Source organism: Ranitomeya imitator, chromosome 6 (genome assembly GCF_032444005.1).
Source record: "Ranitomeya imitator isolate aRanImi1 chromosome 6, aRanImi1.pri, whole genome shotgun sequence".
Taxonomy (NCBI): domain Eukaryota; kingdom Metazoa; phylum Chordata; class Amphibia; order Anura; family Dendrobatidae; genus Ranitomeya; species Ranitomeya imitator.
This window is the reverse complement of record NC_091287.1, coordinates 458,657,140-458,676,059: the sequence shown is the minus strand read 5'-3', so window position 1 is coordinate 458,676,059 and position 18,920 is coordinate 458,657,140. Positions and strand designations below refer to the sequence as shown.

General features: G+C 42.2%; 1 protein-coding gene across 4 annotated transcripts in view; it reads left to right on the top strand.

Annotated features, from left to right (window-relative positions):
- Nucleotides 1–18,920, top strand: part of STAU2 (staufen double-stranded RNA binding protein 2) — a 454,790-nt gene that overhangs the window by 341,269 nt on the left and 94,601 nt on the right. For 2 of the 4 annotated variants that reach the window (XM_069731485.1, XM_069731484.1), the window contains one exon: nucleotides 7,718–7,831. The exons of the other annotated variants lie outside the window; for them this stretch is intronic. In XM_069731485.1, the coding sequence (XP_069587586.1) occupies nucleotides 7,718–7,831 (114 nt within the window). The remainder of the gene's footprint in view (nucleotides 1–7,717; nucleotides 7,832–18,920) is intronic. 4 annotated transcript variants of the gene reach the window in all.

Sequence of the window (18,920 nt, the reverse complement as noted above, 5' to 3'; positions counted from 1 at the left end):
TCTAGTATTATATAGTCATTTATTCAGTGAGCCTTTATTAGTTGGCCAGTCTTGTCTACTTCACCTAGTATAGTGCCAGCAGATTGGCTTTTATTACCCCTAATGATTTGTGCTGTTGAGGTACATGAGTGGATCTTACATCATGTGGAATAATAATTATGGGCAGCACAGTGGCTCAGTGGTTACCCCTGCAGCCTTGCAGTCCTGGGTTCAAATCCCACCAAGGACAACATCTGCAAGGAGTTTATATGTTTTCCCAGTGTTGGCGCGGGTTTCCTCCGGGTTCTCTGGTTTCCTCCCACATTCCAAAGACATACTGATAGGGAATTTAGATTGTGAGCCCCATTGGGGACAGCAGTGATAATGTCTGTAAAGCACTGCGGAATATGTTAGCGCTATATAAAAATATTATTATTGTTATTATTATTATTATAATCTGGGATATTTCCAGGAGGGGAGTCATTCCTTACTACTTTACTTTCTGGTTTTCTTTCTCATATATTCCTTATTGTGCATCTGTTGCATAAAATTGTGTCCCAGAACCGAACGAGGCTCCTGGCCGATGGCGTGTATGTTGGACAGTTTTGACTGTAACTTTCATCGGAAGAAATACAGTGTAATTGCCTCATCACAGTGAATTAGCATCCACATTTCTATTTACAAGGGAAGGATGTTCCACAAATCTTCTCTTTATTTCAGTGGCATTTACAAGTTTGTGTAAATTTTCGGAAAGCATTAAAAGAAGAAGCCTTAATCTTTTGCCCACCCTTGAAGGTCTTGGCCATTTAATTCCGGAGATTTGTGACGAAGGCTGCTTTCAGGGGTTTTATTGCCTGATATATTTCTGTAGAGTCATGGAGGACTCCCGCTGCTCCCTGCGTCTCTTTGAGCAAGGCTTGTATTAGGGAACATGAGCACCACTTTGTTAGGACATGTTTTTGCTGCTGCCTGACCCCACAAGCCCTCTCCCTCCGTCTCCTTTTTCTTTTCACTTAATAAATGCACATCGGAGAGAGAATGGATGGTACAGAGCTTTTGCCAGGCAGGGTTTCTTTCACACTGTGAGCCCAAATCTCCAGAGCTCATGACTGTTTCTTTTTCTTCTCTCTTTTTAATTATGCTGATTTATCTCTGTTAATCTTCTGGCATGAAATCCGAAAACATGAGCAATGCTGTTCGGATTCATAGTCTAAGATGGCCGAATCCGGATAAGCTAAATAGACTTTGTAAAGATATGTTAGCTACAGCTTTTATATCATTTTGAAGCTGGACGTACACTTTAGATAGCTGGCGGCCAAACGGCTATCTCTCCGACACCCCCATACAAATGCATCCTTCATTCAGTCAAATGTCCATGTTCTTAGAGGGCTCCTCTGACAGTAACTTATCTCATATGCGAAGAAATGGATCAGGCCTGCTGAGATCCTGTTGCCAATTCTTCTTTCATGACATGCCATAAGGGGATGAGTAGGCTACATTAGGTGGTCTGCTGGTCCTGACCATCCTTTTATCTATAGTGCTAGCTGGAGATTTATTAAGTGAGCATATTGGGGCATTCATCCCCTATTCTGGCGTAAACGCATAATGATTTTCCCCCAGAATTTTTTTTCCTGAGTTTTTGGAGGTGAAACTCTCATGATTCTGAGGAGGATTTGGAGAGTGTGTGATCACACTCTTTAAGTTGTGTTATAATGAGTTGACAATTGTAATTAGCCTTCTAGTATTTTGTCAGCAAGAATATTACCAGAATTATTAGATCTCCGTTAAGTCTCTGCTGTAAAAAAAAAAAAAAAACACTTCCCAGAGAAAAATCACTGTACTAATTTAACAAGCTGAATGTTCTAAGAGGCTTCAGCTGATTTACTCTGTATATGAACCATGCTAGAAGCAATTACTGTTCTTGTCCCTGACTTCTGTCCATGCCATTATAGGAAGTGCTACACATCTCTACATGACTCAATTTATCCAACAGAAATGGCTTCAGGGATCAGCAGACCTTGGTGTCATCAAAAATAATTTTAAAGCAAATCCAGATGTTCAGAAGGGCCTGAGATGCGGATTTCTTAAAGATTTCTTTCTAATTGTTTGCTCTCAGAAGGGCGACTTTTAAAGTGGCACATGAAATCATCTTGATTGTGTTCCTTATGGATTTAGCCATGGTATCGGTTGATGCTTCTAAAGGGAAACTCCACCCAAAATTACCATTTTCTGTGTTCTTAAAGAATTGCCTGTGCAGGTTGTCTTCTGAATTGGGCTTTGGTGGCATGCTTTCTGGAGTCAGTGAGGGAAAAGTCTGACACACCAAGACTTCTTGTATGACATACTTGTGTAGTGTGGTAGGTCGGCTTACTTGGTTTTATTGCAGTCCTCGTAAACCACGTCACCAGAAGACGTAAATACTTCCTTTGTCTGGCATAAAGTCAAATATAAGTAATAAATCTATACAATAGTGCGGGTTAGCCCACCTGGCTTAGATTCCAGCCTCCATGTCCTTTAGCAAAGGACATTCAATACAGGAGGCCTGCAATCTCCACAGGTCCAGCTTTCCTAACACAAAAGCACATCTCCAGAGCTTGCACCTCCAGACCCACCCACACTCCATTGCTATAGAAGGCTGGGTGTTTATCCTCTGGCCTCTTCCCACTCTACAGCTGTTCAGTCATCCTGGCACTAAACATGGCTGATTAACCCCTCTCATCACTTAGTTTGCTGAATGATTTTTCCTAGTTTTATTTTACTGAAGCTAACAACCTCAGTGCTACATATCTAGTACATTGCCAGTGATTTTGTCACAGTATTAAGACCATGGTAGTAGCCCCACCTGCTCATGCGGTGAGACATTGGACATCTTGAATTTAGCGTAAGGTACCGTCACATTTAGCGACGCTGCAGCGATCTAGACAACGATGCCGATCGCTGCAGCGTCGCTGTTTGGTCGCTGGAGAGCTGTCACACAGACAGCTCTCCAGCGACCAACTATGCGAAGTCCCCTGGTAACCAGGGTAAACATCGGGTTACTAAGCGCAAGGCCGCGCTTAGTAACCTGATGTTTACCCTGGTTACCAGCGTAAACGTAAAAAAAAAACAGTACATACTTACATTCCGGTGTCTGTCCCCCGGCGCTGTGCTTCTCTGCACTGACTGTGAGCGCCAGCCGGAAAGCACAGCGGTGACGTCACCGCTGTGCTTTCCGGCCGGCGCTTACACAGTGCAGAGAAGCACAGCGCCGGGGGACAGACACTGGAATGTAAGTATGTACTGTTTGGTTTTTTTTACGTTTACGCTGGTAATTAGGGTAAACATCGGGTTACTAAGAGCGGCCCTGCGCTTAGTAACCCGATGTTTACCCTGGTTACCAGTGAAGACATCGCTGAATCGGCGTCACACACGCCGATTCAGCAATGTCTGCGGGAGATCCAGCGACGAAATAAAGTTCTGGACTTTCTGCTCCGACCAACGATGTCACAGCAGGATCCAGATCGCTGCTGCGTGTCAAACTCAACGATATCGCTATCCAGGACGCTGCAACGTCACGGATCGCTAGCGATATCATTCAGTGTGAAGGTACCTTTACTCTTTACTACTCTACTATTCCACACTTGGACAGACTTTTTCGTGAACGTTGATTCAGTGAAAAGTTGTGTTTCTACTTGAAATCTTCAGTAAGCAGCTTTGTGATAGCCATTCAGACAAGCAGTCATATATTTTTGAAAGTATGGCTAAAATCTATAATTAATGGGATATAAATAAGTAAAAACTGCATTGATATGTTAGTAGTGTCTGACAGCTTTAAAGTTGGACAGATGATACCCCCATGGCTTTGTACTGCTAGGATCGCACTGATGGCTTGTGGAACAAGTTCCGAAAGATGTGTCAGATAGACAAAGCCTTTGCAAGTTTATTGGGGAAGTCAAGATATGAGGAAAATGAGACCCTGAAGGAATTTGAGGGTACATTACAAACTATGACCTGGTATTCTTTCCTTTCTTTCATCTGTCTGCATCAAGCCTTTCTCGGTACATACCGCTGCACATCTATATTCATGATGTTCTGTTATCTGGGCTTGGACAGATAAAAGAGGTGATACATAGAGGAGGGTCAGGTCTGATGGGACACAGCTGGTGGAAATGGATGTTTCATTAGTAACTCACAAGCATTTTTGTTCTTAGGATTCATTTTACTGTTCATCATCTTTAATATCAAGTTGAAGAATTGATTTTATTTTGGGCTTGGATAAAATATTATTTCAGAATTCTTTTTTTCTAAGAAAAATATCTCTAAAACATTTTTTTACCGGTCTACCATGAGTTACTTGACTTGAAATACCAAAGACCTAGATTAATTTGTGAAATACAAAACATTGCTTGATTTCCTTACGTTCATCATTTCCCCTTTGTGTAGGACATGTTCCTAATAGGAGCTGTCAACTTTTGGAATGGGTGTCTCTTACTGTCTCCTAGAATTTATTGTATTTCCCATCAATTTTAAAGGGGAACAGATTAGAAGCCCATGCTGCTATCCATCTGGGTCCATGATTGAAATTTGTCAATCCTCAAGATTAGTGGGATTTTCAGTGGCCGGTTCCCCAAGAAGCCTGGTCCTTATGGCCTGGCCTGGCCTGTCATTAAAATGCTATAGTGGGTTCTTCACACAGACATGTACATTTATCGATTCTCTAACGAAGATGTCCTTCAAGAAGACCTGTCATCGGGTTAACTACTTCTCTGAATTTGTGTTTTATATTTTTTTTCCTTAAATCCGCCATACACTTCCAGAGATGGGTCTTTTTATTCAGTACTAATTTTATGGTCTTTACAATGGGTCGTGGCTTACAAGGTAATAATGCTGAACAGTCTAAAGAGATAACCCCTTTGTATAGAGCATAAAAAATAGCAAGTGAAAAGGCTCATATTTCTGGAAACGTATGGTAGATTTAAAAGAAAAAAAAAAACCTGCTTACTCACTTACTGGAGCAGCGGGATTAGTATAATGGCAAAAACTGGTCACTTTTGATCCGGTGACAGATCATGATGACTTAGGCCGGCGTCACACCACCGTGTTCTTACGGACGTAAGAGAGGTGCTGAAAATACAGATTGCATACGGTACAATGCTTCTCTATGCCCCAGCTCCTATCAGCCGTATTTTACTGATCCGTATTATATGGTCTTCTACGGCCGTAGAAAAACGCAGTGAGACATATATATATATATTTATTAATATATCATACAGCGCTAGATAGCTTAAAAGCCGGTAATTCAATTGCCGGCTTTTGCTATCACCTTCCTAAACGCGGCATGATATAAGACATGGTTTACATACAGTAAACCATGTCATATCCCCATTTTTTTTTTTTGCATATTCCACACTACTAATGTTAGTAGTGTGTATGTGCAAAATTTCGGCACTCTAGCTATTAAATTAAAGGGTTAAATGGCGGAAAAAATTGGTGTGGGCTCCCACGCAATTTTCTTCGCCAGAGTAGTAAAGCCAGTGACTGAGGGCAGATATTAATAGCCTACAGAGGGTCCACGGTTATTGCCCCTCCCTGGCTAAAAACATCTGCCCCCAGCCACCCCAGAAAAGGAACATCTGGAAGATGCGCCTATTCTGGCACTTGGCCACTCTCTTCCCATTCCCGTGTAGCGGTGGGATATGGGTAATGAAGGGTTAATGTCACCTTGCTATTGTAAGGTGACATTAAGCCAGATTAATAATGGAGAGGCGTCAATTATGACACCTATCCATTATTAATCCAATAGCATGAAATGGTTAAACACACACACATTATTACAAAGTATTTTAATGAAATAAACACACAGTTGCAATATTTTATTCCACACTCAATCCACCTGAAGACCCTCGACCTGTAACAAATTAAAAATAATAAACCAACAATATCTCATACCTTCCGTCAATATGTCCCACGATGTAAATCCATCTGAAGGGGTTAAATTATTTTACAGGCAGGAGCTCTGCTATAATACAGCTGTGCTCCTGCCTGTAAAACCCCAGCGAATGAATGGAAAGTATGTCAATGACCTGTAGTTACCTTCATTCGCGGTGATGCGCCCTCTGCTGGATGTCCTCATATGACCTTGAGGCTGGGAAAATATTCAGAAAAGTTCCCACGCTCGAGGTCATATGAGAACATCCAGCAGAGGGCGCATCACCGCGAATGAAGGTAACTACAGGTCATTGACCTACTTTCCATTCATTCGCTGGGGTTTTACAGGTCATTGACCTACATTCCATTAATTCCCCGGGGTTTTACAGGCATGAGCACAGCTGCATTATAGCAGAGCTCCTGCCTGTAAAATAATTTAACCCCTTCAGATGGATTTACATCGTGGGACATATCGACGGAAGGTATGAGATATTGTTGGTTTATTATTTTTAATTTGTTACAGGTCGAGGGTCTTCAGGTGGATTGAGAGTGGAATAAAATATTACAACAACCTGTGTATTTATTTCATTAAAATACTTTGCAATATTGTGTGTGTGTTTTTTTTAACCATTTCATGCTATTGGATTAATAATGGATAGGTGTCATAATTGACGCCTCTCCATTATTAATCTGGCTTAATGTCACCTTACAATAGCAAAGTGACATTAACCCTTCATTACCCCATATCCCACCGCTACACGGGAATGGGAAGAGAGTGGCCAAGTGCCAGAATAGGCGCATCGTACAGATGTGCCTTTTCTGGGGTGGCTGGGGGCAGATGTTTTTAGCCAGGGGGGGGGCAATAACCATGGACCCTCTCTAGGCTATTAATATCTGCCCTCAGTCACTGGCTTTACTACTCTGGCGGAGAAAATTGCGCGGGAGTCCATGCCAATTTTTTCCGCCATTTAACCCTTTAATTTAATGGCTAGACAGCCCAAATTTTGCACATACACACTACTAACAGTAGTGTGGAATATGCAAAAAAAATGGGAATATGACATAGTTTACTGTATGTAAACCATGTCTCATATCATGTCGGGTTTGGGAAGGAGATAGCTTGAAAGCCGGTAATTCAATTGCTGGCTTTTACTATCTCGCGCTGGATGAAATATTAATATATATATATATTTTTTTTTTCTTTTACTTTTTTGTATCCGGATTCTAATGAGAAAGTATCTTATGTATTACTATACAGTATGCATAATCAGCATGTCATCTGAAACAAATAGCAATGTGCACCTGCCTTACGGTTCATTTACACTGCATAATGCACAGCCTTAAGCTGCCATGTTTGCCAGTCAGTACTTATTTTATAGCCTGTTTACACAAGTCAGCCCCACTTTAGATGCCCATTGAGCGATCAGTAATATTGTTCCGTGCGCATAGGTCACCATTGTTCTTGGCAGCACAGTTCCGGCTTACACTGGACGAGGCACTGCATAGAACTAGGATCTTTTTGGCAAACCAAACAATCATTTCACCCAACGAACAAGCGTTTTTCTTGTTAGGTGATCTGTAGCCTGTTTAGACTGCACAATTATTGGGAAACCAGCGTTCCTATGAACACTTTTTCACCATTATCATGCAGTGTAAATGGACCTTTACAAGGTGTAAATCTAACTCTTAAAAATAATCATATCTCAAGAATCCTCTACATTTTGTACAATAATTTTTACATTTTTTTCTAGATTATTTTCTCTAGATTGTCTACTTTGCATTTTCATAATTTAATTCTTTTCTTTTCCACGCTTTTTTTTATACGTTAAAGGTAAATTACAGTGATCGACAGAGTGGGAATGAGTTCTTGACATGTTTGAATCTTTCACCGGTGCAGATGACTTTCCATGGCATTGGCAACTCTGTGGAAACCAGCCATGATCAGGTACCATATTGTATGTTATTGAGCAAAGAATGAATGATGCGCACAAAGTAAACTTCTTGGGATTTGATAAAATGCACTTTCCAGGAGAAATGGTCCACACTGCCCAAAGTTATAATAACCTGTTCTCTCATTCTGGATTCTCTCATTCTGGAGGTCACGGGAGTGTCCGCAATAGGTTTTTTTCTTTGCAGGTTTCCAAGTAACTCATGACTCAACCACAATGACGGAGCCAGCTATGTGAGGATTTTAAATCTATTTCAGTAGAAAAATAAAAATATGTGGTTGCATAATAATGCACACCCTTAACCCCTTTACCCCCAAGGGTGGTTTGCACGTCAATGACCAGGCCAATTTTTACAATTCTGACCACTGTCCCTTTATGAGGTTATAACTCCGAAACGCTTCAACGGATCCTGGTGATTCTGACATTGTTTTCTCGTGACATATTGTACTTCATGATAGTGGTAAAATTTCTTTGATAGTACCTGCGTTTATTTGTGAAAAAAACGGAAATTTGGCGAAAATTTTGAAAATTTCGCAATTTTCAAACTTTGAATTTTTATGCAATTAAATCACAGAGATATGTCACACAAAATACTTAATAAGTAACATTTCCCACATGTCTCCTGAGTACGCTGATACCCCATATGTGGCAGTAAACCACTGTTTGGGCGCATGGGAGAGCTCGGAAGGGAAGGAGCGCCGTTTGACTTTTCAATGCAAAATTGACAGGAATTGAGATGGGACGCCATGTTGCGTTTCGAGAGCCACTGATGTGCCTAAACATTGAAACCCCCCACAAGTGACACCATTTTGGAAAGTAGACCCCCTAAGGAACTTATCTGGATGTGTGCTGAGCACTTTGACCCACCAAGGGCTTCACAGAAGTTTATAATGCAGAGCCATAAAAATAAAACAAAATTTTTTTCCCACAAAAATTATTTTTTAGCCCCCAGTTTTGTATTTTCCCTAGGGTAACAGGAGAAATTGGACCCCAAAAGTTGTTGTCCAATTTGTCCTGAGTACGCTGATACCCCATATGTGAGGGGGAACCACCGTTTGGGCGCATGGGAGGGCTCGGAAGGGAAGGAGCGCCATTTGGAATGCAGACTTAGATGGAATGGTCTGCAGGCGTCACATTGCGTTTGCAGAGCCCCTAATGTACCTAAACAGTAGAAACCCCCCACAAGTGACACCATTTTGGAAAGTAGACCCCCTAAGGATCTCATCTTGATGTGTTGTGAGAGCTTTGAACCCCCAAGTATTTCACTACAGTTTATAACGCAGAGCCGTGCAAATAAAAAATATTTTTTTTTCCACAAGAATTATATTTTAGCCCCCAGTTTTGTATTTTTCCAAGGTTAGCAGGAGAAATTGGACCCTAAATGTTGTTGTCCAATTTGTCCTGAGTACGCTGATACCTGATATGTGGGGGGGAACCACCGTTTGGGCGCATGGGAGGGCTCGGAAGGGAAGGAGCATCATTTGGAATGCAGACTTAGATGGATTGGTCTGCAGGCGTCACATTGCGTTTGCAGAGCCCAAAATGTACCTAAACAGTAGAAACCCCCCACAAGTGACCCCATATTGGAAACTAGACCCCTCAATGAACTTATCTAGATGTGTTGTGAGAACTTTGAACCCCCAAGTGTTTCACTACAGTTTATAACGCAGAGCCGTGAAAATAAAAAATCTTTTTGTTTTCCCACAAAAATTATTTTTAGCCCCCAGTTTTGTGTTTTCCCAAGGGTAACAGGAGAAATTGGTCCACAAAAGTTGTTGTCCAATTTGTCCTGAGTACGCTGATACCCCATATGTGAGGGTAAACCCCTGTTTGGGCACACGGGAGAGCTCGGAAGGGAAGGAGCACTGTTTTACTTTTTCAACGCAGAATTGGCTGGAATTGACATCGGACGCCATGTCGTGTTTGGAGAGCCCCTGATGTGCCAAAACAGTGGAAACCCCCCAATTATAACTGAAACCCTAATCTAAACACACCCCTAACCCTAATTCCAACGGTAACCCTAACCACGCCTCTAACCCTGACACACCCCTAACCCTAATCCCAACCCTATTCCCAACTGTAAATGTAATCTAAACCCTAACCCTAACTTTAGCCCCAACCCTAACTGTAGCCCCAACCCTAACCCTAGCCCTAACCCTAGCCCTAATCCTAGCCCTAGCCCTAACCCTAGCCCTAACCCTAGCCCTAGCCCTAACCCTAGCCCTAGCCCTAATGGGAAAATGGAAATAAATACATTTTTTTTTATTTTTCCCTAACTAAGGGGGTGATGAAGGGGGGTTTGATTTACTTTTATAGCGAGTTTTTTAGCGGATTTTTATGATTGGCAGCCGTCACACACTGAAAGACGCTTTTTATTGCAAAAAATATTTTTTGCAATACCACATTTTGAGAGCTATAATTTTTCCATATTTTGGTCCACAGAGTCATGTGAGGTCTTGTTTTTTGCGGGACGAGTTGACGTTTTTACTGAAAACATTTTCGGGCACGTGACATTTTTTGATCGCTTTTTATTCCGATTTTTGTGAGGAAGAATGACCAAAAACCAGCTATTCATGAATTTCTATTGGGGGAGGCGTTTATACCGTTCCGCGTTTGGTAAAATTGATAAATCAGTTTTATTCTTCGGGTCAGTACGATTACAGCGATACCTCATTTATATCATTTTTTTATGGTTTGGCGCTTTTATACGATAAAAACTATTTTACAGAAAAAATAATTGTTTTTGCATCGCTTTATTCTCAGGACTATAACTTTTTTATTTTTTTGCTGATGATGCTGTATGGCGGCTCGTTTTTTGCGGCACAATATGATGCTTTCAGCGGTACCATGGTTGTTTATATCTTTACTTTTGATCGCGTGTTATTCCACTTTTTGTTCGGCGGTATGATAATAAAGCGTTGTTTTTTGCCTCGTTTTTTTTTTTTTTTTTCTTACGGTGTTTACTGAAGGGGTTAACTAGTGGGACAGTTTTATAGGTCGGGTCGTTACGGACGCGGCGATACTAAATATGTGTACTTTTATTGGGTTTTTTTTTTATTTAGATGAAGAAATGTATTTATGGGAATAATATTTTTTTTTTTTTTCATTATTTTGGAATATTTTTTTTTTTTTTTTTTTTTTACACATTTAGAAATTTTTTTTTTTACTTTGTCCCAGGGGGGGACATCACAGATCAGTGATCTGACAGTTTGCACAGCACTCTGTCAGATCACTGATCTGACATGCAGCGCTGCAGCCTTCACAGTGCCTGCTCTGAGCAGGCTCTGTGAAGCCACCTCCCTCCCTGCAGGACCCGGATCCGCGGCCATCTTGGATCCGGGGCTGGAGGGAGCAGGGAGGGAGGTGAGACCCTCGCAGCAACGCGATCACATCGCGTTGCTGCGGGGGGCTCAGGGAAGCCCGCAGGGAGCCCCCTCCCTGCGCGGTGCTTCCCTGCACCGCCGGCACATCGCGATCATGTTTGATCGCAATGTGCCGGGGGCGGTCCGTGACCGCTCCTGGCACATAGTGCCGGATGTCAGCTGCGATAAGCAGCTGACACCCGGCCGCGATCGGCCGCGCTCCCCCCGTGAGCGCGGCCGATCGGCTATGACGTACTATCCCGTCCAGGGTCAGATAAGCCCAGGGCACCTCGACGGGATAGTACGTCTAAGGTCACAGAGGGGTTAAACGAATACTTTGTTGAATTACCCTAGAATTGTCAGTCTTTGCCCACTCTTCCTTGCAATAGCACTCCAAATCTGTCAGATTGCAGGGGGCATCTCTTGTGTACAGCGCCCTTTTCAGGTCAACCCACAGATTTTCATTTGCAGTCAGGTCTGTCCATTCCAAAACTTCGATGGTCTTCTGGCAGAGCTATTCTTTTGTGGATTTTGGAGGTTTAAATAATCACCTTCATCTTTTTTAGCAGAGACCTGCAGGTTTTGATGAAAAATTGCCTGATATTTGTAACTGTTTATAATTCCCTCCGCCTTGACTAAAACCCCAGTTCCAACTGCAGAAAATCAACTCCAAAGCATAATGCTGCCTCCACCATGCTTCACAATGGTTATGGTATTCTTTTGGAGATACAAAGTGTTGACTTTGTGCCAAAAATATCCTTTGGAATTGTTCATCCTTACTCTCATCAGACCATAACATGTTTTCCCACATGTTTTAGGCAGACTATATGTAGGTTTTGGCAAAACTTAGGCATTCTTGGATGTTTTTCTTTGCATCCCTGTTGCACGTACGTGTTCTAACCATGTTTTTTCACAGACAGAATACATAACTAGGGAGAGCGAATGGCTTCGGATAACTCCTTATCCGAATAGCTATAGTGCTTACCGAATAGCTGCATCGGGAATCGGATACCTGGAGCGCTCCCGATAATCAGCCGTTCGGCTCCGCAGCTGCATGTGTCATGGCTGTGTTAGTCAAAACACATGCATGGAGAGCCTGTTTGTTGCAGGTATTCGGTAAGCGCTATATCTATTTGGATAAGGAGTTATCCGAAGCTATTCGCTCATCCCTACACATAACCATTATAATCTACACTGCTATCTGCAATGTCCATTTTTTTTTTTGCGAACCGCGTGTCTGAAAAACACGGACAGCACTCCGATGCCATCTGTTTGCTGTCCGTTTTTACCATTGCAAAGGATAGGAGAAGCTTTGTAATTTCTTCAGCCCCATTTAAAAAACACTGACAACCGGATCCAAAACACTGAGGACACCAGAACCATTTTTTTGGCGTACGTCAAAAACACTGACAACCGAATGTGGTTTAAACAAGAGTTACAATTAAAGACCACAAGACCAATTCTTCGCTTAGTATCAGTAATGAACTCCTACCTCATTAACAATGGCTGCTGGAGGCAGTAAGATATCTGTAGTAAGATTGGTGTCCTAATACATTTTGTGGATCTTAATGTGAGAAATAAATTGTAAGGTCTTTGGGACAGATCTTCCTTTTCACTTAAAGAAAGTCTGATCGTTGTCTGGATGCAGTTTATTTCGGAGCTTTTCCTATGCTGTCTTGTTTGCGCTGAAATAACATTGTGAAAAGCTCTTTGGATGGCAAGTTTTGGTAGATTGCATAATTTGTTTTCTTTTTCTTTCATCTCATTAAGTTGGATTCTCTCCTTTTGTGCTTGATTTGAGAAGCGTTAAATGAGTTGTTTACGTTCCACAATTTACACACGGGAATACTATGGGGTTACTTCATCCCTTGTTACGATGATGTATTTTATGTAAATCCAGTATAGTAGATTGGAAATAACTAGTTGTCAAACAAAAATAATAAATATAATATTTTTGCAGGGAACCAGATATTATTTCATTGACCGATCATAATTCATTACATTTTGCATGCCAATGGAAATTTCAATGTCCCAAAAAACGTGATTATACTAAATACCCAGAACAAAATGTACAGTATCCGTCTTTGCGCAGACAGTGCAGTGGTGAACGTTTGTCACATGATGTGTATGGTCTGTTGTGTATGGTGCTGGATGTGTATTCTGATGACAGGGAATAGACAGGTTTCATCTTTTTGTTGCCCAAGGAAGCCAGAAACAGTCTAGTCTGAATGTGGCGAGGAGTATTCATACTTGCGGTCCCATGACCGCCATCTCAGCCCACGTGATGTGAGGGATTTACAAGTCTGCAGTCATATAGAGTGACTGCAGACTTGTAGTTCAAGACCGGAGAACCCCGTTAAGCCTGATTGTGATTGTGGATTTGTTCTAGAGAATATTCCTTCTCTCTAAATTTTATACCTATCTGAATAAGTCTTGCTGGAAGAATATCCGGATCCTGTACAGTGCTTTTAACCCCAGTAGTTGATTTTATGGAAGGGCTTTAAAGGGTTTGTCCAGTCCAAATGGGTAACACTCTGTGTTACTGCTGACTTATAGATCCCCCCAACACACAGTGCATTCTCAAGTTTCTGAGTCGGGATTGTAAGGTATGTATGAGTTATACGAGGGTCGTTCGTTAAAGATTTCCCCTGACCCACTTCCTGTGGACAGAGAGCAATGAAACTTGCACAGTTTTTAGCCCTGCTCTACATAGGTATCAGCTAGGGACACACACTTCTCCCATCTCTTTAACCCCTTCAAGTCGCGGCCCTTTTTCATTTTTGCGTTTTCATTTTTCACTTCCCTCCTTCCCAGAGCCATAACTTTTTTATTTTTCCGTCAATTTGGCCATGTGAGGGCTTATTTTTTTTGCGGGACGAGTTGTACTTTTGAATGACACCATTGGTTTTACCATGTCTTTTACTAGAAAGCGGGAAAAAAATTCCAAGTGCGGTGAAATTGCAAAAAAAAGTGCAATCCCACACTTGTTTTTTGTTTGGCTTTTTTGCTAGGTTCATTAAATGCTATAACTGACCTGCCATTATGATTCTCCAGGTCAGTACGAGTTCATAGACTCCTAACATGTCTAGGTTATTTTTTTATCCAAGTGGTAAAAAAAAATTCAAAACTTTGCTTAAAAAAAAAAAAAAAGTGCCATTTTCCAAAACCCGAAGCGTCTCCATTTTTCGTGATCTGGGGTCGGGTGAGGGCTAATTTTTTGCGTGCCGAGCTGACGTTTTTCATGATACCATTTCGGTGCAGATACGTTCTTTTGATCGCCCGTTATTGCATTTTAATGCAATGTCACGGCGACCAAAAAAACGTAATTCTGGCGTTTCGGATTTTTTTCTCGCTACGCTGTTTAGCGATCAGGTGAATGCTTTTTTTTTTTATTGATAGATCGGGCGATTCTGAACGTGGCGATACCAAATACGTGTAGGTTTTTATTTTTTTAATTGTTTTATTTAGGATGGGGCGAAAGGGGGGTGATTTAAACTTTTATATTTTTTATATTTTTTTCATATTTTTAAAAACATTTTTTTTTACTTGTGTCATGCTTCAATAGCCTCCATGGGAGGCTAGAAGCTGGCATAGCCTGATCGGCTCTGCTACATAGCAGCGATCATCAGATCACTGCTATGTAGCTGAAATGCAGGTGTGCTGTGAGCGCCGACCACAGGGGGGCGCTCACAGCAGGCCGGCATCAGTAACCATAGAGGTCTCAAGGACCTCTATGGTTACCTTCCTGATGCATCGCCGACCCCTGATCATGTGACGGGGGTCGGCGATGACATCATTTCCAGCCGCCCAGCCGGAAGCGCCGGTTAAATGCCGCTGTCTGAGTTTGACAGTGGCATTCAACAGGTTAATAGCGGCGGGTGAATAGCGATTTCACCCGCCGCTATTGTGTGCACATGTCAGCTGTACAAAACAGCTGACATGTCGCGACTTTGATGTGGGCTCACCGCCGGAGCCCACATCAAAGGGGGTGACACGGCATGCGCAGTAATAGTACAGCACATGTCGTGAAAGGGTTTTTAAGCAATTGTAAACAACTAACTAGTAGAAAGCAACAGGTTGGTTTTGAAGGCCTCCCGCAGTTTCCGCAGCACTGAAGCATAGTATGCCCCTGTGATCATTGTACCCTTTGCTAGGAAATCCATCAATACTACTCCGTGCTGGTCCCAAAATACTGTGGGCATGACTTTGCCTGTCGAGGGTTAGGCACATGCCTTCTTTGGAGGCGGTGGGTAATGATGCTTCCATTGCATCGACTGGACTTTAGTCTCAGGATTATAGGGATAGACCCAGCTTTCATACTGTGTGATCAGTTTATTGAAAAAGTGCTCCTGGTTTCCATGGCACATCATCAATAGAGCCTGAGAGCATCCGACTCTTTCCTGCTTCTGGAAAGGTGTGAGCAGCCAGGGAACCCAGCGAGCAGATACCTTTTGGATGTGAAGATGGTCTTGGATGATTTCGTCCACAGACCCCACACTAATGTTTATATTTTGGGCTAGATGGTGAATAGTTATGTGCCGATTTTCCAAAATGGTGACCTCCACCACTGTTTGCGCCGAAGTCCGACCACATTTAAATTGACGATGCCAGTTCTGGACTACATCATATGATGGGGAATCATCACCATAAACATCTTTCATCTCATTAAACGTCTCCTTTGGTGTGCGGCCTTTCAAGTAAAGGAACTTGATGACTGCTCTGTATTCCACTGTGACCATTATCAAACCTCACACCACTTCAGCACCTGTAAAATCAAGACCGTTATCAGTTCTGAGTGGCAAATTGGCACGTAACCTATAGAGACTTATATCATTACACATGTGCAGTGTCAGCGTCCTGTGATAAATAGAAGTGGGTCAGGGGAAATATATAATGAACACCCCTCGTATATACTCAGCCACGCCCACTTGACAGCCGCGTCACTAGATGGGGCTCGACCTTGCTCAATACAAGTGTGTGGAGTGAGGCCACGCCCACTAGACTGCTTCTGCCCGGGAGTGCGTATAACTCATACAAACCCTCTGTTCCTCACTTAGAAACCGGCGAATCTCAGCGCACAATGTGCGCTGGGGGGATTCATAAGTCTGTAATCACACAGACTGACTGCAGACTTATCAGTTTGGACTGAACAACCCCTTTAAGCATGTATACACTTTAAGGTATCAATAAACATTCGGTGGGGATCCATTAACCCCTGCGCTACTTTGGGGTTTTCCGTTTTTGCGTTACCTTTTTTTGCACCTTATCTTCCCAGAGCCATAACTTTTTTTAATTTTTCGAACAATATGGCCTTGTGAGGGCTTGTATTTTGCAAGATAAGTTGCACTTTTGAACACCATTGGTTTTACCATATCGTGTACTGAAAAATGGGAAATAAATTCCAAGTGCTGTGAAATTGCAAAGCAAGTGCAATTCCACAAATTTTTTTTTTTTTAACCATTTTACCACTAAATGCTAAAACTGACCTGCCATCATGATTCTTCAGGTCATTAAGAGTTCGTAGATGCCAAACATGTATAGGTTCGTTTTTAAGTGGTGGAAAAAAAAATCCAGAATTTCCTCCAAAAAAGGCACCATTTTCTTAAGACTCGTAGCGCCTCCATTTTTTAGGACTGGGTGACTGCTTGTTTCTTGTGTGCCAAGCTGACGTTTTTATTGATACCATTCTAGTAGATTGTGAGCCCTCGCGGACAATGTCCTCTCTCCTACTGTACCAGTCGTGACTTATATTGATTAAGATTATTGTACTTGTTTTTTTTATTGTGTTTACCCAGTTTCACATGTAAAGGGCCATGGAATAAATGGCGCTATAATAATAAATAATAATAATTTTGAGGTACATACCACCTTTTGATTGCCTGTTATTGCATTTTATTACAATGTTGTGGTGACCAAAAAAACATAATTCTGGCCTTTTGATTTTTTTTTTCTCGTTACGCAGTTTACTGATCTGATTAATTCTTTCTATTTTGATCAGGCATTGCTGAACGTGGCGGTACCAAATGTGTATTTTTATTTATTTTTTTATTTTGATTGGGTTGAAAGGGGAGTGATTTGACCTTTTTATATTTTTATTTTTTAAATCTTTTTTAAAACGTCTCCATGGGAGACTAGAATGAGGGCTGGAGCCCTGCTATGTGTAGCTATAATGCTCATCTGCTATGAGTGCGCCAGCCGTAGGGTGGCACTCACTGCAAACCGGCGATGACAATCACAGGAGTCTCCTGCAGACCCCGAGTTGTGAATCCAATCTATCAGCGCCCCAGGGTCAAGTGACAAGGGCGACAATGGGCAGGATTAGTGACGTTCTGCCATTTTAAATGCCACTGTCGGAGATTGACGGCGGCATTTAACCCCTTACTGGCATCGGACGTACTATACCGTCCGATGCCGGCTCCCCTGCTTTGATGCAGGGCTCCGCGGTGAGCCCGCACCAAAGCCGGGACATGTCAGCTGTTTAAAACAGCTGACATGTGCCCGTAATAGGCGCGAGCAGAATCGCGATCTGCCCGCGCCTATTAACTAGTTAAATGCCGCTGTCAAACGCAGACAGCGGCATTTAACTACCGCTTCCGGCCGGGCTGCCGGAAATGACATCATCGCCGACCCCCGTCACATGATCGGGGGTCGGCGATGCTTGTATATTGTAACCATAGAGGTCCTTGAGACCTCTATGGTTACTGATGACCGGTGGCTGTGAGCGCCACCCTGTGGTCGGCGCTCACAGCACACCTCCATTTCTGCTACATAGCAGCGATCAGCAGATCGCTGCTATGTAGCAGAGCCGATCGGGTTGTGCCTGCTTCTAGCCTCCCATGGAGGCTATTGAAGCATGGCAAAAGTTCAAAAAAAAAGTTTAAAAAAATGTGAAAAAAATAAAAAAAACATAAAAGTTTAAATCACCCCCCTTTCGCCCCAATCAAAATAAATCAATAAAAAAAATATCAAATCTACGCATATTTGGTATCGCCGCGCTCAGAATCGCCCGATCTATCAATTAAAAAAAAGTATTAACCTGATCGCTAAACAGCGTAGCGGGAAAAAAATTCGAAATGCCAGAATTACGTTTTTTTGGTCGCCGCGACATTGCATTAAAATGCAATAACGGGCGATCAAAAGAACGTATCTGCACCGAAATGCTATTATTAAAAACGTCATCTCGGCACGCAAAAAATAAGCCCACAACCGACCCCAGATCACGAAAAATGGAGACGCTACGAGTATCGGAAATTTTTTTAGCAAAGTTTGGAATTTTTTTTCACCACTTAGATAAAAAATAACCTAGTCATGTTTGGTGTCTATGAACTCGTAATGACCTGGAGAATCATATTGGCAGGTCAGTTTTAGCATTTAGTGAACCTAGCAAAAAAGCCAAACAAAAAACCAATGTGGGATTGCACTTTTTTTACAATTTCACCGCACTTGGAATTTTTTTCCCGTTTTCTAGTACACGACATGCTAAAACCAATGATGTCGTTCAAAAGTACAACTCGTCCCGCAAAAAATAAGCCCTCACATGGCCAAATTGACGGAAAAATAAAAAAGTTATGGCTCTGGGAAGGAGGGGAGCGGAAAACGAACACGGAAAAACGAAAAATACCCTGGTCATGAAGGGGTTAATATGTTAACATGGGGGTGTGATTTGAACTTGCTGCAGATGTATCGCGCTTCCACCGGCACCTGTTAAGAGCACATGTCAGCT